Below are 27,570 nucleotides of genomic sequence, written 5' to 3' on the forward strand. Positions count from 1 at the left end.
TGGGACTGATAGGGATTCCTCCAGCCTTGCCACCTTTTTTTCCTGCTTTCTGCTGACTACATGGAATAGAAAGGATGCTGTAGCCAGCTGTGCAACCATTGTGCCTGTAGGAATTTAGCATAAAAGGCTATTTTGTTGAAAACTGAAGCTTGAGGTGAGGCTAAACTTTTGGTTTATTTGCTTTGATCAGAAATACTAATGCATACGCATCTAGCTCCTACAATTCATTCTGCAAAAAATAAATAGGTGCTCAGATTTCTAACGAATTTTGCTTGATCGATTTTCCTTATCTAATAATTCTTCTCTTAAGAACGATCTTACTTGGTATTGTTAGTAAGGCAGTTTTCTTTTTTTATCTCAAAGGTCAATGTTCTTCATTGATTCAGTAGGGGAAGTCATCTCTGGGCTGAGCATGTGTATGGCTGGTAAATAAAATGATTCATACTAACAGCACAAACACATGGTTATTAACAACAGCCATACTCCTTGTTTGATGTTTGCTAATGAGTGCCAACTCATTTAAACTCTTCTTACCGTTTGTTACTATAAAAATTGTAATATTCAATGTTTAATACTTTTCATAGATAATACATGCAAACTATGAACTCCAGTGGAAGTGTAGCTGACTTGAAAATCACTATCCACATTTTCATTTTAATGAATGTTCTCATGTACTCTGTATTTCTATTAATATTTGTGTAAGTTGTGTAACTTTACACAGAAAAATACATAACAGGTTATCTTTATTTCTAATTACTAAAAGCAAACCAATTTACTTTTTATGTCACAACCCGTATTGATTTTTGCTTGAATCATAATGTCTTTTATAATATTTGAAAGTAAAACCTCTGTCTTATGTTTTGTTTCTTTGCTGTAAATAAATGTGGCTTTCTGTTAGAAGTAAAAGATCAAAATGAGTGTGACATGGCCATTCAACAGGTTGTTATCTGGCCTGAAGTGCTCATCAAAGCTTTTTCTGTAACTGCTGGAGAGAGAATGATCTCCAAAGCACTACTCATACCATCTATTTTAGGCTGTGGTCTCATATTCCCATTCATATAAACAATATCATCACCAAAAGCAGCAACCCTGCCCTGGGGGCTTTTCCAGCCAATGTGCTTTCCCCAGCTGGTAATTAGGTGAACATTTGTGTGACAGTGTGGTGATTTTGAAACTTGGCCAAGCTAAAACTAATCTGACCAAAAAAAAAAAAATTGTTACTTTTAACCCGGATAAGAGTAGAAATTCAATTAGGTAGAAAACTCTCAAAAACTGAATCATGAAAGCTCTTGAATGTATATTTTTTAAGCATGTTTTGAATTGAGATGCTCAATCTGAGCTGACTAAATATTTCATTTGCAAGGTATTAGCCAGCATGTGATATTCCAAGTCATTTATTGCTTGTTTGTCTCTTCACTACATCCACAGAAAAGTTCTGGATGGAGCAGTGGCTCTGCATATACACAAGCAATTTTTTATATGCATGGAATGACACCGAACAATTAGTGCCCCTGTTTGCCACTACTGCTCAGTCCACATATGTGTACATTGCCAGCGGTATCAGATACAACTTTTTAGGTTCGAAAAATGGGAGTAGAGCCCTTTTTTAGATAGGTTCCTCCTTGAGAAGGTGGTAGTAGTTCTGAAAGGGAGATTTTTGCAGATAAGGATTGAGTAGCTCCGTCCCTTAATTACTTGCCTGTCATGGTCATATTGGTGGGTTACACAATCTTAAGTGTATAGTGAAGTTGTATGAGCGAGAATTTAAATGACTGAAAGAAAGGACTTACCTGAGTTAAAATTACCTGGTTTTGACAGAAATGACCTATTTCTGTGATTAACATTATAGGAAAATACATGGTGCTTGGTGTATCTAGAGCACGCACAAACAAGATTACTCCTTAACTTTGTTTTAGCAGTAGCAGAAGAAGCATCGGCAGATCTTGATCTCACTGTTTCACTGTCAAATTTATGAGTTTTGTTTTATAAAAACACTGCACAAAGTTAGATTCCGTATTCATGCAAATGCTGTATTTCTCAACTATGAAAGAGAGACGAAACAAATTTTAAGACCTTTCCTACTTACAAAGCGTATGTGTCTTCAAAATGAATGTTGCAGATAGTGATGTTGGAGGGAAAAGAAAATTCATCATTTCTCTGTAATTCAGTTTCTCTCTGTCCCCCTCTTGGAACTTTGGACTGCACAAAATGTAGGTCATATAATCAGTGTTTTATTGCACAGGCAACAGCTCTGTCAGTGCCTGTGTGGTCTATGCAGTGTGCTGGTGGTGTGTGGAGTGCAGTGGAAGTCAAATGCAGCCTGTTCATATACATGCATCTCTCTTGGTGAAGAGTGAATACAGAGGAAGAATGTTATGCGTTGGTTGTCTTTATCTTAATGACTTTAATCTAGAATCGAAACTTCAGAAACCATAAGCATATCAAAAAGTGTCTTAGAAAACAGAAGTGTGCTGCTACAAACCCACTGTAAATGGTTCTACTTTCTCTGTGTCTGTATGGTCTTCAGTTCTCAGACAAGCTCTCAGTTTCTGGCAAACGGGGAATATATATTTCAAACATATTGTTTTGAAACACAAATACCCATAATGTTTAGCCTGTGTTTTGTGAAAGTTGATTTGTACCTCAGTGCTACGTCTGGTGGGAGCAGGCAGCCTACACTTCTGAACTGAGACCTTGAGATACAACTGTGAGCACAAATCCTCACCTGGCTCTCCACAAGGATAGCTAGTGGATTCCTGAGATTTGAGCGTGGGTATTTGAAGTTCTTATGCTATGTAGCTGTATTTGCTAAAAAAAAAATAATAAAAATCACAGCCATCTCTTCCATTTTCACTTTTAGTATGACCAAGTGACCTATTCTTTGCAAATTAAAAAAAAATCTTAAGAGAAGTGCTTGGGCCTTCTATAAAACTGCTGTCATACCCTGAATCTAAAGCAAAAGGCATAATTTCTCACCAGAGGTAGGAACACAATTTAAAACTCAGAATAGATTTTTGGCTGCTTTCCTTCCATTTTATGCATTATTCCTTAAGGTCTGTCTCTGAATCTAGGACATTTTTATATACCTGTAGGTAACATTGAAAATTAATGTCAGTCTTTCAGCTGAGTTTAATGGGATCTGCCGTATTTTATCAGATCTCAATTGTGAGATGGGCTCTGCGTACAAGGAAATCTGAAGACCTCTGTTTCTGCCTGGATGAGTTGCTTAACAGATAGTCTGCTGCTGCCAGCAGTCTGCTACTTCCCTTCGTATCGTGGAGGGCGGAGGCATTGAGCATACACAGAGATAATTGATCAGACCAAGATTACAGTGTTTGCCACTAAAATTAGCATCTACCTACACTTGACACACTGTTGTATTTTATAAAAGGCAGCTATTTCCTATATGTATTTTACTTTAGACTTCTACAAAGATGCTTGCTGTAGCATTTTTTCAGAATTTTCCTTTTGATGAGTTCAGGTCACTGAAAATGCAATTTCTTATGAGTCCAAAAAGCTGAGATACGTATTTTTTTAAATACTTGTGCTAACTTCCCACCTTAAGTAACCTTCCTTACTTCTTTCAATGGCCAGCTTTGTTTTTCGGGCCACTATGCAACTGTGCCCATGTGCCCATTCACTGCACCTCAGTAGACCTCAGTTGTCTTCAAGAGGACTCTTTGGGGACAGAATTAGCTATTTATGTGGATTATTTTGTGGCCATATAAATTAAGCTTTTTAGGACAGGCATTGGCTTCATGTTGTGTCTTGCACAGCATCAAGCAAAAGAGTTGTGAGCTGTGTGACAGCTGTAGGCAAAAAGTTCACCATCTGATCCCCTGCAAGTGCCAGCTACTTTTGTGTCTGTTTTGCTCCCATGGTGATAGCAGCTTTAGAATCTGCTTCCTCCACACCCCTTGGATCAAAACAAACCTTTTTCTTGAGTTTTAAGGTATGTTGAAGTACATGTATTAGATGTAGGTTTTGAATAGAAAGACATGGTGAACACTGGCTAGTTTGAGAAAATCTTTTTGAAGTTTTAGGTGTGAATTGCTCGTATACTGACAAACTTTGTTGCTTCTATAAAGTCTCCTGTATATTGGTCAGGCAGGCAGTTTCGAGGTGTCCAGTTTTGTTTAGCAAAGGGAGGTGGCAAGATCCATTTGTCAGTTAGTAGTGGCATGACTTAAAGGAGCTTCTGCAGTTTGTTGTGAAGGAGAGAGACTCTGAAAGTGCACATACCATGGTTCCCTGCATATCATTCCTCCCCTGTCATTGCAATGTGGCTAAGGTGAGGTGTGCCGCAGATGGCTGTGTGGCTTCTGGATGCCATGAGGCCTGTGAGGACTGCCAGAGTCCTCACCTCCAGCTGTGGTGACCCCTTGGGCTGTCCCCATGGTGTCTGAGAGATGGTTAAGGTTTTAGGATGGGTAACAAGAATAAGGTATATAAACAGAAGACTATGATGATATTTTATTGCTGCTAAATAAGAAAAGACCTGACTACTGTTTATCTGCAGTGCCATATAGGTTTAAAATTGTTTTCATATTTTTCTGGTTGGTATTTTGTACACTAAATACAGACTAGTATGCACACACACATACGATCTACAAATCTATTAATGATTATCCTCTATTGTTCTCTAAATTTTTTCTTTTGCTGTCAGACAGGTGTGCACGTGTATTAGCTATGTACACATGTGCATTTACCTGATGCTCTTGGTAGTATGTTGTTTCTGAAGGTCAGCCCTTTATGTATACGTTTGATGGTGTGACAATGCTGAGGTTTGTTTAAGGGTCGTAATGAGCAACCTACCTGCTAAAGATTCTTACCCTTTGCTTTCCAAGTGGTGTTGCAATAATTGAAAACAAGCTTTAGTAGGCTCTTAGAAGTTGATTACAAAAACTGTAATTTTGCTAGATTCTTCTGTGCTAATGTCAAGGAGGTTTACGCTGACAGTTTATAAATGGAGAAAATACTGACCAATAAATACTGTAATACTGAGCAGCAGTTCAGTTGCCTCTGTGTCCTGCAGACAAGCAGCCTCATTTGGTGAGATTTGGAATTTAACATGCAGATTATCAGGCCAAACCTCCTCTTTTCATCAGACAGACCCTCATTTTATATAGTAGGGATTAGCACAGTTAAATTGTATTTTGAAATGGTTGTTTCAGCCCCCTATCTGATTAGGGCCGGTTGCTGATTTAGAGGATTTTACTTTGTCTCCATGCCTTATTCTCACCCATCTGAAAGCATGTTTGCTTTGCTTCTCGTGTCTGGCTACATAATAGCAATATAGGGATTGTATTACACTTCCCAATCTGTCGATATGGAGGACTGGGCAAGAGCATGATAAACCAGTATTGCTTCAATTCCCTGTCTCCAAGGTAAGGCTAATCAGCTTTTGTTGAAAACAGCAATCAGGGATTGCTTTCTCTCCCTTGCTTGTTTTTTAACTTCTTGGTGCCAGATGCTTCAGTGCATGCAGTGCCAGGAAAAAACTTGCACTCCCTGGATTAGTAGTGTCACTTTTGCACAAAGACATTTCAGCATTGTTTTTCCCCGATCCAGTAATGAGTCTGATGTGGTAGTTAGGACTCCAAACATCCTGCTTTCTGTCTCTAGGCTGGAGTTCAACTTATTTTGTGTTTCTAGCATCTTTCACATATTGTGACAGTTTTTCACATTTCATTATTAAAGAACTTTAACTGTCTTTTCTGGTTCAAATCCTGTGCCTTAATAGCTTCTTAGATTATATGCCATCCTTCTGGATGAAAAGAAACAAGATAGGATTTCATCCAGACCCTGCCAGTGGTGTTTTATAGTCTTTGTGAATATCTGGCTACGTACACTACACAGGTTTTAACATAAGGAAAAATTTGGGGGGAGGGGGCACTTTTCTAGCCACAGTTCTACTCTTCAAAGTAAAAACATTCTCTCTACATGTGTGTGCTTTCCTGAGAAAGCTGATAGCTTTTTACTTTAAACATGGAAAACATAGCCCTTGTGGATCTCCTGACTGCACAGTCTGAACATTGACTAAAGTATTCTTCAAAAAGCCACATGGGATTTATTACTCCCAATTTGCAGCTGGAGAAAATGAGATTGTTTAGTTGTAGTAGGCAGAACTTTCACCCTGGCTGAGAACACAGATTGGATTGGAGAAATGGGAGATTCTGGCCTTGTGCTTGTTTTTGCTAGTCCACACCCTGCCACAGTTGAAATAGGCAGATTAAACCTCTTAGCTGATTAGACTTGGTTTAAAGCTTTTTGGTTGGTATTATATGTCTGTTCTGTTCAGAGATGTGAGTGAGAAGTCATCATAAAACATGTAGCTTATGTTCAAGAGTTTTGTTGGACTGTGTTTCTGCAACTATGGATGATGCAATGCAAAATACATGGTTTCTTCAGCGGGATGCACTGAAGATTATAGCACTGGGTTAATACTTGATTTCTGTTCTCAGACCTGTAGCAGCCTACTGGATAACTGTCGGGAAATCACCTCCTTTCTCAGTGCCCGATCTGTTCTATCAGTAAAATGGGAAGAATGATAGTACCTATGCTATGTATTTTGAGACCTACTAAAGACTTGAAGAATTTGCAGAAGACATGAATGCTGTGGCTCTGATGGGGAGGTTGTTAGTACAGAGGTAAAATGGAAATTTGCTGAAAAAACAATAAAGTTAGAAAATGCTGACAAAGATAATTTGCACTTTAAAAAGCTAGTTGTGTTTGCATAAATATGTGTGTATATGCACTACACATGAAATACATGTAACATGAGTATATAAACAATTGAGTTAAAGCTTCAGCATTTTATGTCTCAGCATATTAATGGTGTTCACTGGCACTGTGTTTGAAAGTGAAATAATAGTTTTGAGTTTCTGCCTGTTTAAGCCCTCCTTGGAGTTTTGAGAACTTGGAAAACTCATTGTAGTGTTTAATATCATGTGAACAGGATCTCATGTTGAGTTTAGGTTTCTACAGAAGCAGAGAGGGATCAGGATGGGCAGATGAGCATCCACCCAGTGTGATACAGAACTGAACTCATGTGCTGATCTTCTGAGTTGTTGCTTGGCCCTCGATCCTTTTTGCTAGCCAGCATAAGATTCGTATGTATTAGCTTGGATCACAGATTTGCACAGAATTTTGTTCTTTCTCTATTAATTTAATTTATTATTACTTACTTTTTATGCAGTGGTAGGATGCACAAAGAAACCAGACTTGGACCATGTTGTGGTAGACATTGTGAAATACAGTAAATGGCAGCATCTGCATCTCAGATTTTTTACACTAAAAAAAACCCCAAGATCCTGCAAACATGCTGCATTTATGTAAAAGCCTCTGATACCAGACAGAAATTTATAAATGTCCGGTGTTGCTCTGATGATTGTATAATTTACTAAACAAATATACATTTCTACTCTGTCAGAAATTTACTATAGGATTATATGTGTTTAGTTTCCTTCAGAGCAAAACCAAAGTATCAGATTAGGGTAAACCAGTGCTCAGCCAAAGCTTGAGAGAGAATGCTGGATTGGACAAGACCTTTATGCATCCAAAACAATAAGAGGTTTGAAAGTCATATGTCTTCAAAGAGAAGGGTTGATTGGAGGGTTGACTACTCTTTATCTCATCATGAGGGTCTTCATCTCTTATTGTAAGTTTATAACTTCTAAAGTTCCTGTCAGTCACGTTATTAAAAACAAATCTGAAGTGATGTAACTCTTTTTTTTTTTTTTTTATGTAATGCTACTGCTTTAAAATAAATTTTCGTCAAGTTTGCTCCTGATAGCAAACAATTATATTTTTTGTGAAGGTGTTTGTGATGACAGTTGTAAAAGAATCGTGGATGCTGGAATTCATTATTAAGCATGAAACATACTATAGCTGACAGCTTTGTCTTGAAGCAGGCAAATTGGGAATTTCTCTGCTAGTAGACAGGTAAGGTAGAGCACCTGGAGAAACCAAAAACGGGAGAGAAATTCAGTTAGCCCTGTGATTGTAAGAGAGCTATAACTAGAAAAATATGTCCACAAAACAATTGGTTCCAAGTCAGTTCACTTATCTGCTGATTGCATGTGATTGCAGTTCTCTTCACTTCCCCATGTGCAGTGACTCATAGATATGTTCTTGGAATTCTGCTAAAAAAAATTCTGAAGTATAATGATCTTCAAACAGGGAAGTCATCTTTATTTGAGGGAAGATCATTTTATGTTGTTTACTCCAAGTTAATATTTGGTGTTGGTCTAGAAGTAAATTATACTGGTTTAAGGTCAACATTACAGAACTGAATCTCATGCATATACACAGTTTAGGCTATATGTGGTTTGTTCTCACCAGCGCAGTTCATCATAGTGTGATCATTGTGGTTATCTCAAGAAACGGAGAAAAACTACTTGGTACTGTAACTCTAGCTGTTGGGTTTTCATATGTGATGCATAAATTTCCCATTTTTTATCAGTGTGTTGTAATCATGAGCATCACATAGATTCATTGGTACATCTCCAGACTCATTTTGTAGTATGTATGCTATACGAAATATTACAGAAATGCAAGTTTCAATTAATTTAAAGAAGTCTCTTTAGGGGCACAAATGGGTGTGGAAGTTTAGCAGAGACAAGCCCAAGCAGTGTGCCTGTTAGTTTTGGGATATGACCATTTTTTTTTGTAGGTTACTGTGCTACTACTTGTCTAAGTGTGTACATGATAACTTCAAGGGGAGGCAAAGATGATGTGGAGTAAATGGGGAAATTGTATAAATTTTGACAGTTTAAAAGCAACCTAAAACTTAAACTGTGTATTATTTTTAATAATTTGAAAAATAGTATCTTTTTGCTGACACATTTTATAGTTTAACAATTAAAGACTTTTGTGCTTTGTGTGCAGGTATATGTCTCGAGTCCATGGTATGCATCCAAAAGAAACCACACGTCAGCTGAGTTTAGCAGTCAAGGATGGTCTTATTGTTGAAACCCTGACGGTGGGGTGTAAAGGGTCAAAAGCTGGTATTGAACAAGAAGGATATTGGTTGCCAGGAGATGAGATTGTGAGTATAAAATCTTTGAGAAACTAAATCACGATTTCTCATATTTTAGCATGAAACTTGTTTTAATTTCTATTTAAAGTTATTTATAGATGCTATATTGGTGCTTGCAAAGAGGGAATTAATGCACTCTAAACTTTTTTAACCTTTTCTATTCCATAAAAGCTCTTTCTTCTCAAGTTCTGAGTTTTCTGCTATGAAACACTGGCAAAGTCCTTTGCTCAGTCATCCCTCACTTTTATGTAATATTCTCTTCCACAGCTGTACAGGAAGACAGTAAATATTGGTATTACTTGAAATCCTCAGACGTCCTCAAATCCCAAAGATGGTATCTTTTAAAAAAAAAAAAACCGAAGACAAGAATTTTTGATTAATCTTGCTTTAATCTGAATCTGAGGAAGGAAGAACTCCTCTCCCTTTCAAAAGTGCAACAAGAAGTTGTACATTTGTATACAAACACACATGCAAAGATGTGCTTTACAGATATTTGTGAATACCAGGGCACTCAGTTAGGAAGGATTTTCTTAGAAAATTAGTTACAGGCATACAGACATTGTTCCACTGGATGTGTAAAATTAATATTTAAATTGAATTAAACAGGTTGAAATGCACTCACAAAGTTAACTGAGAATAGTCCCATGGACCGGGAAAAAGCTTGCACAATTACTTTGCCTTGTTCAGAATTCCGGTCTCTGTATCTACAAGACCACGTTTTTGTAATTAAAAAAAAAAAAAAAAAAGAGTTTGGCAAAGCTTTAAAATACTTTAAAATACTTGAACTAGGAACTGTTGCTTGGAATATAAATTGCATCAAATACTGGTAAAATGAACAGCATTGTCTCAGACATAGATAATAATTTAAATTTTGAGGAAAACCAGAAAAACTCTACAGGAAAATAAATTCTGAAAACCACCAAAATGCTCATTACGTTATTGTAGCCATCAATAAGATCCTGAAAGTGAAACAACAGATTATTTTTTTTTGTTTTAAAGTGAGAGAAATAGAAAGTGGAAACAAGCAGTATCCATAATAGAAAACATTTTAGTTAAAATTATCCTAGTTACACTAAAATAAGGTATTGAAATATGTATTTAATGTACATTATGTCACTGTTATCTCATTCTAATTTCATTAGAAACCCTCAAGGGAGCCTTTAAAGGGTATGTAGCTTTGTTTTTACTATTTTCCCTGTGAGTAAACGTCTCAAAATTAGCCCTTTCAGGTATTTCTTATGTCAGTTTTTGCAGTTTAGAGGTGATGTTAACTATGAAGACTCAACATGGCATAAAGTCTGAGATCTGTAGTTATCTCAAGTATTCAGTTTGGTTTTTTCCTCTGTTGCTAAGAGAAAAAAAAAAGACTCAAAATGCCTCACAATAGCCATTTCTTAAACCGTCATTCAAAAAATGCTACTTATTAGCAACATTTCTCTTACAAAACTTGTAAGATAACCAGCATGTAAATTCCCAGTGAGTCATTAGAATTGTGTAATTATTTTATCTCGGAATGAAGAATTGTCTTTGACTTGACTGAAGATGCTGCTTAAGTCACATTATGAATAGCCCTTTGGTTAGAAGTACTGACTGTATTTTCAGCGTGACTGATAATCCCTGATGCATTGTGCTGTGTCCATATGTCTGATAGCCATCTCAGTTGTTCAGAACACCAGTGCACACTTGACTTAACAGTTTTATGCAAAAATAGGAATCAGCTTCTGATCCAGGCCATGTTTCAACAGTACCCAGCCTCCAACTTCTTGATCCTAATACTGAATCAAAATGCTGCAGACACATGAAGCAAAACACATTGACTTGGCACAAAGTCATTCTCTTTGTTCTTTTATTCAAAAAATATTAATGAGTAACAAAGTGTCATTGTCATCACTTGACATCAGATCAAATATTTTCCATTCTCCAACAATTGGTGCAAAACCATGAAGTTTGGTATGTTCTGTACATTGGACACACTGGATAGTTTTACAGATGCTTTGTCTGCACTTGATCAAGTTCTTTGTAATTCAGTGCTGCTCAGATCTGGTACTAATGACTGTTGAACCATGAGCTCAAGTTACGTTTCAGTGAGGACAAACACACAGAAGTCTTTTCAGAGATTCACTTGTAGGAGATAGGGCTCTCTGAAATAGGGCTATTAACGTTGGAACAGGGCTTTCAGACTCATCAAACTTCAGCACATACAGACAGACCCTTGACCCAGTTGTCAAACTGAGTTTGACTGGTACTACAGGAACTTGGAAAGCTTATAACGTGAAAGAGAAAGACTTGAGAACTGATCCACTACCTGTTGGCATCGGTACAAAAATGCCCTTGGATTTTAGTTTGTTTTCTGGCACCACAGTAGACATCAGTAAGGACAGCTGTTTCAAGGAGTTAGCAAAAGGACACATTCCTGTTTTCCCTCCTCCCATTTTTTATTTGAGTATTTGCTCAGTTTTTGAAGTTTTGGATCTAAATTTTAGCATTTTAAGTCCATATTCAAGTAAATAAATTACTGGCCTGGGCTGCAGAACTGCTGAGCACCTGTATCTGTTACTTACATAGGTGCCTGACTAGAGGCTGCCACAAGGCCTAGTTTTAATGATGACTGTGAACTGGTTGCTAAATGGTAGCAGTAACTAAAAGCATACAGATTATGAAAACAGCTCTATTTGAAAAAGATTCATTAGATGATAGTCTGTGGAGCCTTCTTACATGCTTCCAAACATTTGCCCTGTCCAATAGGTTGACATAATGATAGATCTATGCAGTAAGGGCACAATCTCTGATAGGGTTAATCTTCAGTGGAATGTGTTAAAAAAATTACACTACTTTGTTACCGTTGTTCTATTGGTATGTTGAAGTTGTGGTAAAAAAATGAAGCAAAATCTCATATATTTAGGGATATCATACAAAAGAACAAGCTGAGGTGCAAAGACAAAACAGTTTGAGGTCATCAGGAGGCCCTTCCAAAAGGGACAACTCATGTGAAAATGAATATTCTGAAAAACAGGAAAAACGAATGATCAGATTTAAAAGAATATAAAATTGTTCTCTTTTTCTCTCAGATGTACGTGGGAGAAATATTTTTATATAAGTTACTAAATTTAAAATACGGAGTCAGTTGCCAAACGTACGGTTTTCCAACTGATATTTAAGGGTTAGTATCTGTCCAAGAACTTTGCTGCAAATATTAAATATTATACCTCCAGGGCTTGTGCAGGTATTCATTTTGTTTGCTCATTTGCCATCTATACAGATGTTTTGCACATTTTCAAAATGCATTCTCATCTTACAGGCTTTCTCATCTTGCAGATGATTAATGCGTTTGACAAAATAAATGAGAGAAGAAATTATTTTCCGTAAATATCGAGGATATTAGTTAGGAATTTTGCATTTTCACTGTTTGTCGATGCCATTATTATGCAATTCAACAAAATCTCTGCAGCTTCTTGCCTTGCAAGGGAAATGTCAGTCCTGAAGTCTGGTAATGAAAGTTTACTTTTTCTTTCTAAAAACTTTATTTCTCATGGAACTTGTGGAATTTGGAAGTGGTATTTATTATCAATATAAAATAAATTATCTCTGTGCTCTTCGGGTGTAGAAACAAATTTGCAAATCAGTGTTGTTAACTATGTTTTCAATACAGTCAATGAAACGAAAGGGAAATGTAGTTCTTGAAGAAAAGAATCATGCATCTCCTTACTTATTACGTTCTATTTTCAGTTAAGCCATAACTTTTATGTACCTTTGTCTGTGTAAAATAGTGGTCAGTCTAATTCCAATGAAAAACATCAAATTAAAGCATCAATGTAGCTTTATAGGAGGGCTGGATACAGTTCTTAGAGTTAGTTTGTCTTAGGCATTTACTTACTTTGTGATTTTTCTACAGACAGTGGGTCCAGAGCTATTTAGAACATTTAATGTGCTAATTCTCCTCATGATTTAAGTCATAAAACTGCACTGACCCAGAGAGGGGCATTATGAATGTATAATTTCAATCTGCATGTGTTCATAAAGCCAAAAACCATTGTGCTTTTCCAAAATGAAGATGTGTTAGTAACATGAGTTCATTGTTTGCATCTGAATGCAACATATCTCATAGTACTGCTGTGGTTTAAAATTGGTTTGTAGTGGTCAGATTCTCTAACGAGATGTGAAGAGTGAGGCTTCACACTTATTTAAGGCACTTGGAGGTATTTCTTCACTGACAAAATACATACAAGGTGATTATGTTTGCAAGAGGTCACTCTCCTACAGAGTTCTATTTTCTGATCTTTTAATTGATTGCTTATAGAAAGAGCCAGCAACTGTTTTGGCTAGTTAAATCCGACTTTGGGGTTTAGTTACAGTTATTTTCCCGTGCATTTAGTCCTCTCCATATGAAATTATTGCCTCTTCAATCCTTCCCTCTAAAGATCTTTTGGTTTAGTGGAGAGCATGCTATTTGGAGGGGCAGTTTGCTTGCTTTTCTGTTTTCAGAAAACATTAGAAGTAGAATGTGCTTTTTCCCAACACACCCATGTATTCATAACTTGCTAACTCATTACTGGGGATTTTCTGATATTTTACATCTAGAAATTAACGATGCTTGCTCAAAGTGAGTCCAGATACTTTCAAGTCACAAGATTGCCTAAATAATCACTCTCCTCATTCTGACTGCTTTCTCATCATTTTAACCGTTGTTGTAACACATTGCCAGCACTGTGAGTGTTGAAGGTGATTTTGTTAACCCTAGTGACCTTAGGCATACACCCAGTGATTACTGTGATTTGATGTATTGCAGCTTCAATTTTGCTAGGATCAGTCTATGAGAAAGGAGTATTTTGGCTGTTATGTTTGTGTTAATCTAAATTGTTTTAGATTGAGCAAAGGCCGGGTTTCTTACTTGCCGTGCTTAATTGCTTTTGTAATTATATTGATTTTTCCATGCTAGGTCAGTGTTGGTAGACAGGTTTTTGAACTGGCTATGTCATCTCGAGTCTCCATAAATATGAAGATAATTGTAAAAAGCTTAAGAACAGTCACTGTGAGGGTTTGAAACTTTTCTGTACATAAAATACAGTTTAAATTAAAGAAAGAAACTCCAAACCTCAAACCAAAACCAACCTACATAGCTACCAGTTATTCCTAGCAAGCTAGAGGCTACTAACAACTAGGTTGAGGAATGGTTTTAATGTGCATCCCATTCATTTCAGTTAGAAGCAGAAGGATAATATGAAACAGCAATAGTGACAGACAGTGCCTTCATCATGAAAGCTCTTACTACTACATGTCACACCAAATGAAGAAAAATTTCCTTCAGTGTTTAAAAAATTCTCTATTTGTCTTATCCATCCATATTGCCTTTAATCTGAAGTCCTGTGTGAATTCACTGATCCAAAGCCAAACAGCCCAAACCATGATAGATACAATTTCTCACATGTTGTAACAAATTGAGGATTTTCGAGGCTAGAACATTCCAGGTAGATTCCTAATTATTGTGAAACTACCAGTGTTCTTTACATTTGTTGATTCACTGATGCAAAGACTTAATGAATGATCTTGTGAAAAAGAAAAGATCAGACTGGCTTTCATCTCTTATTCCACACCTCAGGAGAGTATGAGGAGCCTTTGAGCGTCAGGCCACATAACAGTCTGGTCACACGAGAGCACTCAAGGGAAATGAGCTTCTGGAATTCTTTGAATCTTTCTTTGCTGTCTATCTTTCCATTCTCTAAGGTCCCATCATTCAGAGCTTATTTTGCCACCATATCAATCCACTGTGTGCTAAAGGCAATGATTTTTCCTACAAAATTATTATCACAAAGTGCACTAGTGTAAAATTCTGCTTATTAATGAACTAAAAAATCAGCGTCCACTGGTGTAATATCCTGGTGTGGATTTGTGAAAGTTCAGAAAAGCAAATATTTTCAAATCGCCAAATCAAAGCATAGACTATTTTATCCTTGAGAAGCAAATTAGAATTCTGAACTCCCACCTCATGGATGAGAAATTCTTGCTGTATTAAAGCCAAGACCCTCCTTTATGTTTGCGTTAAGACTATTAGCATGCAGCTCATGAGAATGGCCTCACTGCCATTCCAGTGGCTCTTCCTGTCTCCAGGTGGGTTAAGAATCAGGAACAATTCTCTGCATTCCCTTTCCAATCTTGTTCTTCTCTTCCCATTTGTTCAGGAGTATTTCTTCCCTCTCCTCTACTTATCCTTATTTTTCATCCCCTAAAAAAGGAGCTCACACTGTTTGGAGGATCTTCAAGTTACTGAAGATTACACTAGTAGAGACCATACCTAAGAGGTGACACTTCTTTTAAACTGGCAAAACAACCTCATCAGCATCTTCACTTACCTCTCACAGATTTGCCACTTGACTTTTTAAAATTCACTGAATGTAATGCTGTATTCTTCTTTGAGGCTTTCACTCACTGTTCTAGAGTTGAGATACTGATGATGTTGTTCACGGATTTCACAAAATGTTTTTTCTGATTGAAAGGGTGTTCAAAGAATGATAATTTACTTACAGGTTTGGAGTAAACTAGTCAAACTAGTCTGTACAAAGCTTCCATCATGGGATTTAAATTATGCTAATGGACTAGATGACATAGATCAGTCCATCTTGAGTTTGTTCTGAAAATATGCATGTTGGTTTTTTCCACCTCCTTTGTGCCAACCCTGACCTGGTAGTGTTGTTTTTATTAACTTTGTGGGTTCAAAATGCTCTGCATCTCTGGCAACTATTTTGAATCTTTTATTATTATGTCATGCCAGTCACTGAATGAAACTTCATTAAAGCTGTTGGACTTACTAATATTCATGCTTCATGCACAAAAAATGCAGCCCTCATGCCTTTATATCACTGACAGCTGAAACAATACCAGCCACACTTACAGCACAGGGGACATGGACAAGAAGTTGGAGATTTAAGCAAAGTGGGTAGGAAGTTCTGCTGTTGGTTCAGATTAAATGTTTCTGTGTGTGCAGAAGCATCAACCTACAAAAAACCACTACAAAATTCCATGGAGAAGATAAGGCTAGAAAAGCAATGTAAACGTATTTTAAGAAAGGAAAGGGGAGAGACCCTTTTTGTGCACAGTTCTTGGAAGGAAACTTGGAACTACAAGCAAAGAGATGGTTTCTTTCTGGTCTGGATTCATCCTCTCTCTAGGGGAACAAAGCCTTCACATACAAAATGTGGAAATAAAAAGCGTTACACCTAATAAATACTTCACTCCATCACTGATTCATCTCCCTAATGAAAATAGCCTACAGACCTCCTCTTGGCTCAACCTAAGTAAAAAACAGTGACATTAATAGCAAGCAAATCCAGTTTCTGAGGAGATAAGTTGAAAGTTTCTATTAACCTTGAACTCACTTGGAACATGAAGAAAGAAAATAAAATATTTCCATTTGAAACTATTTTCGATTTGTAATATCCTGGAGGAGAATATTTGTATTGTCTCACCTCAAATAATGTAAACTACTGCTACCCAAACACGATCTTCTTGGGAGGGAAACTGAGATTTATTCTTTGCTTCGGGAACACAGCTCATAGTCTGAGAAGATAAGTGTGACAGGGATTTTAGTAGTCATTTTGGCTGCTGGCATGCTACTACGCTTCTTGAAAAAACTTCACTTCTTTAGCTCTGGGAGCTAGAAACTGGCTCTATACTTTGCAGCCTCTCACCCTGCATTGTCCAGGACATACCTACAAGGTGGGAGAGGGAATAAAAACATACCTGTCTTGGCAGGCATCCAGAGAAGACTTTGGTGGTTTCTGCCAGAAACAGAAGACTTCTTAAGACAAACTGGCAATACATTAATTAGACAAACTTAGGCTTGCAGATTAAACTCAATGAAAGAAAGCTAAAAGTGTTCTGAGAGGCTGTGGAAATCACTGCAGAACCTGAGTCTTCTTGCATCAGTGCCTCAGAAGAGGAAGCAGTTATCAGTGAAGAACATGGAAATGGATTATCACGAGCCTATAAGTATGTCTGCGTTTAATATGCACTATGAAGAAGGAGATTTTGGTCTGTCTCTTGACTAATGATTTTTTATTAGTTCTTTTTAGAATAAAACTGATTTCTAAAATGAGAGAAATTAAAAATAATGTAGAAAATCCCAAACAGTTAATTGCTGAGATTATGAAAATCATGGCCATAATAAATAAATCAATAAATAAATCAATATAAGTACTTGAAATTAAGCAAGATGCCTAGGGAGTTGTGAGGACACATGAACTTATAATTGCTTTGGATTTCTTTGTGATAAAATATGGGTAACGAATACCTACCAAGAGTCCTACAGAGTCAGTTTGTGGAAATCCATTTTAAAGATGAAGCCCAGGTCATCAAAGGAAAGGATCTGTAAAGGCAACTGATTTGCAGTGGACAGATTATCCTGTCTGTAAAAGCATGCATCATTGTAGCTACCTGCTGTGGTAGTTTTCTAGAAAAAGAAGGAGAAGATAAAGTGAAACAATTTTCATAAAGGGATTCTAGCTGCTGAACTCTTTTGGCTTTGAAGGAGAGATGGATGCTTGTTTATTTGCTGAGCACTTCTGATGAGCAAAAGCAGTAGGAAAAAAATAGATGCAAAACAAGAGGCAACATATCTAGGAAACTACCGGGGAGAAAAAAAGCTTATTTTGATGCTGAATTTACTCTAATGCATTACTCTAACATTAAATGTAAAATGTGAGATGATCCAAGAAACTTTATCATTGTAAAGCAATCATCCGGGTCAAGTATGGATCCTGTACAGCAATGATAAAAGGGAAATACTTTATTAAACAGCTAGCTCACCATTTACCTGCTGCAAAGATGGAGTAAGTCCTCTGGGTCATCAAGGAATTAATCATGCCTTCCTCAGTTCGGAGCCTAACCTATTGTTCTGATGAAAAGATAAAAGCAGATTCAGTGGGCTACTGAAAGCAAACTTACAGGAGGATTCATGCTCACTAAGGACTAGATGGAGCCAAGGATGTTGTGGCATGAAGAGAAGGCTGACCCAAAGGGCAGGAGGAGGACTGCCCTCACAGCAGTCTAGGACCTCTGGCGAAAAACATACACAGTGTCCCCACTGCGTTTGAAAAAATACTGGGAATGGTGTTCCATGACACGTTATGTTTGTTTGACCCAGGTAGTATTCAATGTGTGCTAATGTCTGAGTGAAAACCAACATCTGCCAGAGATCTCTGATAAGCTGAAGATGTTTTACTAGCTACTACCCAATGAGATACAGCCTGTTTAAGAAAAGAGGCCTGTGCACGAACAAGATGTGCTCTTACAACTGCTCTTGTCTGAGCCTGTTTCAGACTGCCTTTTGTGTGGGGCACGGATTCTGATATTCACACTTTGAGAGAAGTATTGGTGAACAGAGAAATAATTTTAAGTGCACAGTACCTGTTTACAGCAAATGTATAAGTAAGAAGCATTTCCTTTAGGTTTTGTAGCAGAGGACAGCAGTGGACATAGGTAGTGCGTCCCCGCAGTGGTTTGTCATGTTTGTTGAGTCATAAAGACTGCAGAATGCACTGCAAAGTTTTAACAGTTATCTATAGTAAAGCTCATGTCTAATTGAGAAAGCTTTGATGGGAAGAGATGCTGCTTGAAAAAGACAGAAAGGAACTGATGAATTAAGAGTGGAAAATGTGTTTAGAATGAAGTAGATGCTGCATTGTTTAATATGAATGGGGGCATAGGTTCTTGCGGCATACTCTGAGACCTCTTAAGGAGAGGACTCGGATACCAGAGAGGAGTGATGGTATGGTAGATACACCCATGCTAGAATGCAGTAGCACCACTTGTTATTATGATAAAGGCTTTTCATTTACAGCAGAAAGGTTGAAATACAAAAGATTAAGTACAGAAGATGATGATGGATGCAGGTTGCAAAATGAAAGATGTGAAAAAAGTAAAGTGTAATTCTTGCGGGAGGCATTTCTTTCAATGTATCTGTCCCCTTGGTATGGACTGGTAGTCAACTTTGTTGGGTTCCAGCAAAGAGTTACTGAAAGGCAACAAAGAAATCTTAATAGCAGAATCCAAGATTTTAAAAGGTTCTCTCTTAGCTGAAAGTGGTAAAATTGAAAGAACTCTGATGTTAAAGCTGATGGAGGTGAGGAGAAGAGAAATAACTGTTCCTTATGGCTGTTCCCGAATTGTAAAATACCAGAATCCAGAACGTTTGCCTCAGAAATTATATCTTCAAATTGGGCATGACCTATTTCATTAGATGTCAAAGAAACAGGAATCTGAGAAATGGTAGGAACTCATTCATTGAGATCCGTTACAGTTTTCCAAAGGGTTATGAAACAGTCAGGAAAAGATTACACTAAAGTTTTGGGTTGGTGATTTGAAAACGTCTTGAAATAAATTAAGTGTGCAAAAACTACTATTTTAAAATTGTTTATATTTTGGAAACAACTTCTTTCTGCTGGCATGGACCTTGTTGCCATTCTAGATTCCACCACTGTGACAGACCAAAAAGTGTCATTAGGATACAAAAAGTGGTGAAATCTACTATGTATCTGATAATACTCTTCCTTCAGACCAAATGCGAAAAACTGTTTAAAATTCTTTATCCGCTAGATAGCTGGAGCTGTAGGGACTGTTAAAGCACACACACTACACAGGGCTGACCGTGAGTTTGCGCACAGGTGGGTCTGAATGAAAATCCAGTGATCTGGAAGCTGTGTGTGCATGAGTGTGGATGAGAGATATAGAGAAACACCACAGCAGTGCATAGGTAAGCAGCAAAGAAACTCTGGAGAAGCACTTGAAACAAAGCAACTGGGGAAAAAAAACGTCCAAAGAGTGCTATGGAACAAGTGCCACACAGGAAATGCTGGGAACCATGAGCTCCATGGAAAATGCTTGCCATCATTTGCGTCATATTGAATTTAGGACAACAGAACTGTATGTGTATTATTCATAAATAAAAATGATTACGCCAAAGAGATAACTGACTTATAATTGTTTTTCCCATCTATGTGACCCTTTTTTTTTTTTAGCTTACTGGTTGGGTCCAAAGGATATCCATAATTTGGATGGTTTGGGAAATGTAGTTCAACATTGTGAAACCAGCAAATCCCCGTAAAGGGGAGTTTCGTGAATAGAGTTTTGCCTTTTTTCCCCCCTCCCTTTTCCTCTCTCCATCTGATAGTAGAGTGACTTAATACCGAGTATCTGGGCTACCATTAAGGGACTTGGAGAAAACAGATTAACAGGTAAGAAATGAGCTATGTTAATGGAATATGCATTATAAAAAGGCAAAGTGGTCCTTTCAGACAGTCTAAGAAAGGAGGTTATGTTGTTTTCATATGCTATACCTACATATAATTTATAGGAAAATAAAAATTTACTAATTGTTTTTTTATCTTTTTTTTTTTTACAATAATTATGGGCTTGCTAAGGTATGGAAGTGACCTAATAGTTACAATTGTGACCTGTAAGTTATTGTTAATTTTACTGTCAGTATGTGCTTCACATCTCCTACTTAATGGTATGCTAATTGTACAGCAGGATGTCACATTCTCCAACATACAGATTCCCTATTTCAATTACAGCTAAGTAAATCTCCATTACTAATGAGTAAGCATTTCTTTTCCACGTACATTTGCATTATAATGGACATTTTCTTTATGCACTAAAATTATTCTTTCCTTGACAACAACTATATATTTTATTCTACAGTAAAGGCTACGACATGATGATTCATTCCTTTCTGTTGGGTTTATCTGTATTTAAATTGTCAAATGTTCTGGATAGCCTGACATTTTCTGTCCCATGTTATTTTTTTGTACTTCCAGAATAAATTTATGTATTTGCTTTAAGGCAACCTACTTAAATCAGAAAAAAAGTAAGCTTATGTGCCGGACATAATTTAAGCCATATTTTCAAAATTGTTGCATTGTTTCATTCGTGTTGCTGAGAAATCTCAACTATTTATATCAGTGCAAAGTGACCTTTATGATCTAATGTTTGACTGATTTGAATATAAAGAACAAGTGACCACAAGTGACCCATATCACTGCAAGATCCCACTCTGCTTAACAGAGCATAGCTCTTCGGCTATTAAGTACAATCCCCCAAACAGACATTTGCTGCCCTGCTGATGCACGTATCTACAAATGCAACGGGCAGCTGAGTAAAATGACGGGGGAAGGCCTCCTGTTGCAGCTGAGCTATGCAGCGTTGCTGCCAAATCCGCTCCCTCCTGGGGGTTGTGGCCAGTCACTGGGTGCCGCTGAACTGCTGAACTTGGGCAGCCGGGTGCTGCCGGCAGAGGATTCCCTTCGTCTGCCAGCGCGGTGACCCAGGAGGCTTTCCCTGCCCTGCCTCAGGAAATAAGGTTATTGGCAAATTGAGTCCCTGTGGCGAAGATCCTTCCGTCATTCCACACGGCCCCGGGAAAACATATCACCTTTTATACACAAATAAGGACTGTGAGTTTTGTTGATAAAGTGATAGATTAATCTTTGATAATGTGCATCAAGGAAGACGTTGCTTTGATTTTGGTGGGGCCACTGCCTATGCAGTGAATTATGTTACAGGGATCTTTTTTAGATGGCCAAAGAAGGTTTATGTATCAAAGAGAGTGCATTAATTAACAATCATTAATATTCTTGACGATTTCTAAATTGGCCTGGTGGTGGGTGTGTATATGGGGAAGAAGATGGGTGTTGGGTTCTTTTAATGATATAAGTACATGGGATAGTTTAAAGAAACAAAATGTGGTAAAAGCACTAGGTAGCATACCAGAAATGCAGGAGGAAATGTATGCAACCAGATGTTAGAAGTAACAGATTGATTTCCTGGTCACTGTGCATGAATTCTTTCTAGCCTTGTGTATATCCTGATAATCAGATGGCTTACAGTATAGATACAAAGTTTGTTTTGTTTTTATTTTGAAAGGCCTACGGTATGCAGCCTTTTTCCCAGACAGCAGCAAAAAACAAGGTGAACAATTTTTGCACTATGTGGTTTTGAATTCTGTCATATTTTCTATTACGTTTCTGTCTTCCATTAGGATAGCTTAGTTTACTATATTAACCACCACCATCATCCATATCACTTCCAATTCTGAGTTTAGTCTACATTATGTATGTATGTAGTTTGATGATTTTTTCTCTCTCCTGGGGGCTGGAAGTGGTTACTCACATGTTACAGTTCAAGATGTTATTACAATGGTTGCCCTTTAATCAGTCATTTTTGGAGTGGCTGATGACACCTGGTGGTGTGTTTTGTAAATGCAGACTTAACCGTGTTTGCAGCTGGCGGAGAATTTTGACCTGTCCAACCCCAAGCACTGACAGTCAGAGTTTGAGCCATTTAAATGAATCTGATATCCTGCATGAAAAAAAAAATACGTTGGGAGAAAATTCTCCTCCCATTCAAACTTATGTAAAGCAAAAGAAGCAATAACATTTCATTGCTGTTGGAGCAAAATTAATGCCTCTGACCTTGCTGTTGAAGTCAATAGTGTAGTTGTTCACAAGGGCTATGTACCTTTTTTTATTTTCTTTATTAACTTTTCAAATATATTGCATAAATTAATGTTTTATATATGCTTATGCACTAAATATACTGCATTAAACTAGAAATCTTTTCTGTGAAAACCTGGGTGATTATATTTAGAAATAATGATCTTTTCAAAACTTTACAGTGTGAATACTGAAGGAAGCTTCTTCTGGTGTTTTATTTAACGTCATGGTTTCTGGCTTGAGTGTATGATTTTTCTTGCCAGCAAGTATATTTCCTTATATGTTTATGAAATTCCACATCTCTTTGCCAGCATATTTCCTAACAATGGAATATCTGGGATATACCAATAAGTAGCTAGTATGAATAAAAATTAAGACTCCTGGAATCCTGATTCTGTGGTGAAATTCCTCAGTAGCTGGGACCTATTGAGGTCTTCTCAGTTTGATTTTTATCTGGATAGATCTTTAATCAAAACTGATTCTTTTTCTTGCTTAATTGGCCCTTTACTGCCATCTGATATTTTTTGTTTGTTTGTTTGTTTTATAAAGAAGATAAGCATTACATTTAATATGAAAGAAATACAAAGCAATACTTTATCCTGATTTTTCTCAGTCTACAGGCAAATCAAGTACATTGACAATGCAGTATCTTTAGTTGTTTCTAAAATATCGTAAAAAAAAAAGAGCTCCCAGAGTTCACTGCCACTGGACTTTGTGGAAGGGGAAGGATTTGGTGAAATGATAATTTGTTCTTTGTAGACAAATTTGGTGGTATTATTATCCCATTCTGAGATACAGAGAATTGGCAAGTAAAATTAAATGAGGAGAAACAATAGAAGAGTCAAGTTACACTGTTAATCTGAACAACAAAGGAGGGCAAAGTTCTGAGTTAAAAACTCATTGGTTAAAGGTTGCTTGGGGTTTTTTGTCCCCTTGAATTTACTGCCCCTGCAATATGCCCCAACATTCATGGTATATAAACTTTAGTGTAGGCAAGCTGGGTTGAGGCTCTCCCTAAATCTCATATATTTGTGGGGGCTCTGGTCAGATGAATTATGTACACAACACAGCTGCTCTTCAGCAGAAGGGACTGGAAGTGCCACTTCTGTGTAGCACTTCTTGCGCTGCTCCGTTGGAGGAGACCTCTCACACAAGGACTTAAATGACCGTAGTTCCCAGGCATGGGAAAATGAGAATCAGACAAATGCCAATTCTGGCAGTTTGTGGGAATTGCTAACTCCACCTTTACAAAATGACACTAAAAATAGCTCAATCAGATTTTTATCAAGATAATTTATTGAAGAATAGGAATAATTTTTTCAGAGATCTGAACCCATTGAAAAGTGACATTTGACATGAAAAGGCATTGGGAGTTTTATCTGAGATATGACAGCTATTTTGCCTTCTAAGTGTAGGGAAAAGCGTGGCATTTCAGATAACAAACATCAACATTTAACGGTGGCCACTGGCAGTTCTGCTTGGTTTTAGTACTTATTGTAGATTCTTAGAGCAAAATTCTGCCTCCAAATTATATCCATGCTGCTCTCATTTACTTCAGCAAAGCTTGTGCACGTGTTTCAAAGGTCAGAATTTGGCCGTTGGGGCTGAATTTTCAAGGAAGAGTGTATTAAAGACATCTGTGCATCAGCAGAACCATATCCTTTGTCTTCTGTAGAACATTTCAGGAATAAGCCTAGTGCCATTGGGCACTGCAAGTGAAACATTTTCTGTTTTTTGAATTGCATCGGGATTGCTTAGCAGAAACATTTCTTGCAGTAATAGGTTCATGATTTCATTTATTTCTTGTAACTCAAAACTTCGATGCTGAAAAGTTGTCAGTTTTAAGAGAGTAAAGACTGGAAGGGACCGCCCTTCAGAAAATTACAGTTGAAAATAAACTGTAACAATCAAAACAAGAGGAAATAGTCCAAGGAAATAGGTATGGTCTGTTGAGGTGCACAAACTTTTGTTTGTAGTCTAATACAGAGAGGTCAACAAGTGTTTTTACACAAAGGTAGAAAACAAACCCACTTTTCATTGTGGACAGAGCTCATATTGAAATTGTTACTAATCAGACACTTGAAAAAACTAAAACTTGGCATTCATATTCTATTGGAGTTAGTGTGTATTAAATTGATAAAGATCTTTAAGCATGTAGGTTTTCCCCTGTTTTTAAACATTATACACTTCTTTAAATGTTTATAATGTCTAATTGCTGCTGGATTTCAAGACATATCAATTTTGTTCTTAGTTCCTGCAGATTTTGACAGAATATCATACCAAAATATTTTGTATTTTTTGTAGGACTGGGAGACAGAAAATCATGACTGGTATTGTTTTGAATGCCATTTGCCTGGAGAGGTGTTGATATGTGACCTGTGTTTTCGTGTGTATCATTCCAAGTGTTTGTCTGATGAGTTCAGGCTTAGAGACAGCAGTAGTCACTGGCAGTGCCCAGTTTGCAGGGTGAGTACCTATGAGATTTCATGTGCTGATTAGAGGATTGATATTCATTAATAGATTCATTAAGGTGTCCAGATGGTCTGGCCAGGTTAATGGATAAAGAACTGAATGCTGAAACGATGGTACATAACTAGAGCATCTATACAGAGATACCAAAATACGGTGCATGTAGCAGATGGTCATTTTTGAAGACTCCAGCAAGTTTTACTTATGCATTTGAACGCACACAGTATACTGTGTGGGAATGTGTGTACGTATGTATGCCACGTGTGAATGCAGTACATTGTGGAAATCTTCAACACGAGTAAACAAATTGCTGTATAAGATGCTACTGTTTTTACTTAACATCATTTTAATGAATCGTAATGTAACTTTTTTTGTATTTTGATGACTGCATTCTTAATATTTTACTGGAATCATAATGTACATTATAAAGCCACAATCATGTTACTGATGAGGGCAGTATCAAAAAATATGGGATGAAATCCTGCTTGTCATTTACTTGTGTGGATTCTATTGGTGCAAAAAGGCCAATCTGGATTTCACCCATAGCATCCATATCTATATTGCTTTTCTTCAAAATTGCTGTTCTTATGAATATGGTAGGGAGACAGCAAAGACTGTTTTTTGTATACTTTCCAAGAATGAGCAGGTATGTTGTCTACATGTCAATAGAAGACTAAACATTCTAGTCAGGATGGTGCTTACCAGTACCTGGCTTTGGATCAGCCAGATACTTCTCCTTTCTGTTGTCATCTCCATGTCACCTCCCCCAGTGGAGCACATTCCTAGGCTTCCTTAAATGGAGGGAATAATGCATATGAATGTTTAAGATAATATAAAATCGTTGCTATAGAAAGGCATAAAACTGCTTGTTGCACTCTACCTTGGATTGCTGGAGGGAGAGAAAATTCCCTTGTTAAAAGCTTAGATCTAGCTGTGGAGCAGCAGACTGACCTTCAGATGATCTGTGCTGCAAGGAATGTAAGGGTTCAGGCGCTTCCTAGCACGGAGAAGCAGTTTTGGAAAACACGTGGATTGTTTTGTTTCAAAACAGCACTTTCTGACTGCTGTTACCTTAGAACCAGTTGTAAAAAAAATGCTGCCTGTTACCTCAGAGCAGGAGCTCTCAGAGTTTAGGGAAATAGCAAGAAAATTGAGCCTGCCTCAAAGAAGTGGAAAGGAATGAAAAAGAAGGAGTGGCAGGGAAAAAACAGTTAAGAATAAGGACTGTATCTCTCCATATTGAATTACTAGCATTTAATTTAGCTACTCAATATTATCTCTATTAAAAACAAGAATGACCATATATAGATGATTTGCTTTCAGATTTTTAAATAAATATCTCTTTAATAATTGTTGGTTCTCGTAATAAGTATTGATAGTTCTTAAAATTGTTAAAATTAGGTAAACTGGATCCAGTCTCCACTCTAGTTTGCTAATAATTTTAGATGATGCTTGGTGAGAGTAGGGAATGTAAATAAGCCATCTTGTATATGAGATGGCTTGTGACATCTATCTTGGATGTCGTCAGAGTGGAAATGCTGAATCATTGCATGAAATATGCACAGATACGTAGGGTAGTCAGCTTTGAGAACAGTTTGACTTTCACCCTGAAGCCTTTAAATCCTTTATGGCAATGATATTAAACAAATGTTTACCTTGAAAAAAATCCTGTGAAACTCAGACCGTGTGCACTGTGCCTGTCTTTCTGCATATTGGTTCCCTTTTGTTATACAATGACTAAGGAGAGATTTTGGGGGCTCTTAAGTACTTCCTGCCCCAGAGATCTTTGGCTTGCTCAGTGCCTCAGATGATAATCACCCTATTTTTGTGAATATTGCCATTTTTAATGCCCTGGCATCCTTTTTTCCACCTGTGCTGGCAGCTCCTATTTTCCTTATAATTAATCCAAATCACTTCAAGGCCTAATTCTGCAAACTTGGACTAAGGGGGCTTGCACAGTCCCTGTAAGCAAAGGAGGTCTAGTTTGGCATGGGAGTTAGCATCCTTGTGTCAGGCTTCAGTATTCTTCTGCTCCTTTCTCCCCACCTTCCTAGGAAATGACTGCTCTAATTTTGTTTTAAAAGCAAGAGAGAGGCCTATATTCAAAAAACTATGGTAATTTGGAGAGCTCTGGCTGATGTCCAGAGGACGTAACAGAGCTTAACTATCTTGCATAAGGGCAATGGGATTTATTTTGCATTATCAGCAGTAAATATACATGTTCAAGAAAAGTAATAGCCAGGACAAAGAGATGCATATATTTTCATACTTTATTCTTGTAACTGGACATAGCACTTTTCACCTGGGGATTTCAAAGCTTCTTACAAAGGTGAAGTAGAAGTATGTTTGAAACCTAATATATTGGGAGAAATAATCTAAGAACACTTCATTCTTATGTAAAGATTGCTTCTGTATTGCTGCCAAGGTCAGCAAGCCTTTGGATTATTCATTTCACAATTGCTGGTTGTACTAGTTCAATCAACCTATGCAGCTTTATCTTGCACACTTGGCTACTCAGAAACATTTTATAAAGGACATTGACAAGGATTTGTTCATAAATTTAAAATATTTTCCCTCCCA

General features: G+C 37.3%; 1 protein-coding gene across 3 annotated transcripts in view; it reads left to right on the forward strand.

Moving 5' to 3' along the window:
- The window catches only part of ZMYND11 (zinc finger MYND-type containing 11), a 107,257-nt gene that overhangs the window by 53,868 nt on the left and 25,819 nt on the right, over positions 1–27,570 (forward strand). The window contains exons 3-5 of one of the 3 annotated variants that reach the window (XM_063324432.1): positions 8,890–9,049; positions 21,953–21,997; positions 24,826–24,987. In XM_063324432.1, the coding sequence (XP_063180502.1) occupies positions 8,890–9,049; positions 21,953–21,997; positions 24,826–24,987 (367 nt within the window). The remainder of the gene's footprint in view (positions 1–8,889; positions 9,050–21,952; positions 21,998–24,825; positions 24,988–27,570) is intronic. The other 2 variants (XM_063324433.1, XM_063324434.1) reach the window with 2 other exon arrangements.

Source organism: Chroicocephalus ridibundus, chromosome 2 (genome assembly GCF_963924245.1).
Source record: "Chroicocephalus ridibundus chromosome 2, bChrRid1.1, whole genome shotgun sequence".
Lineage (NCBI taxonomy): Eukaryota > Metazoa > Chordata > Aves > Charadriiformes > Laridae > Chroicocephalus > Chroicocephalus ridibundus.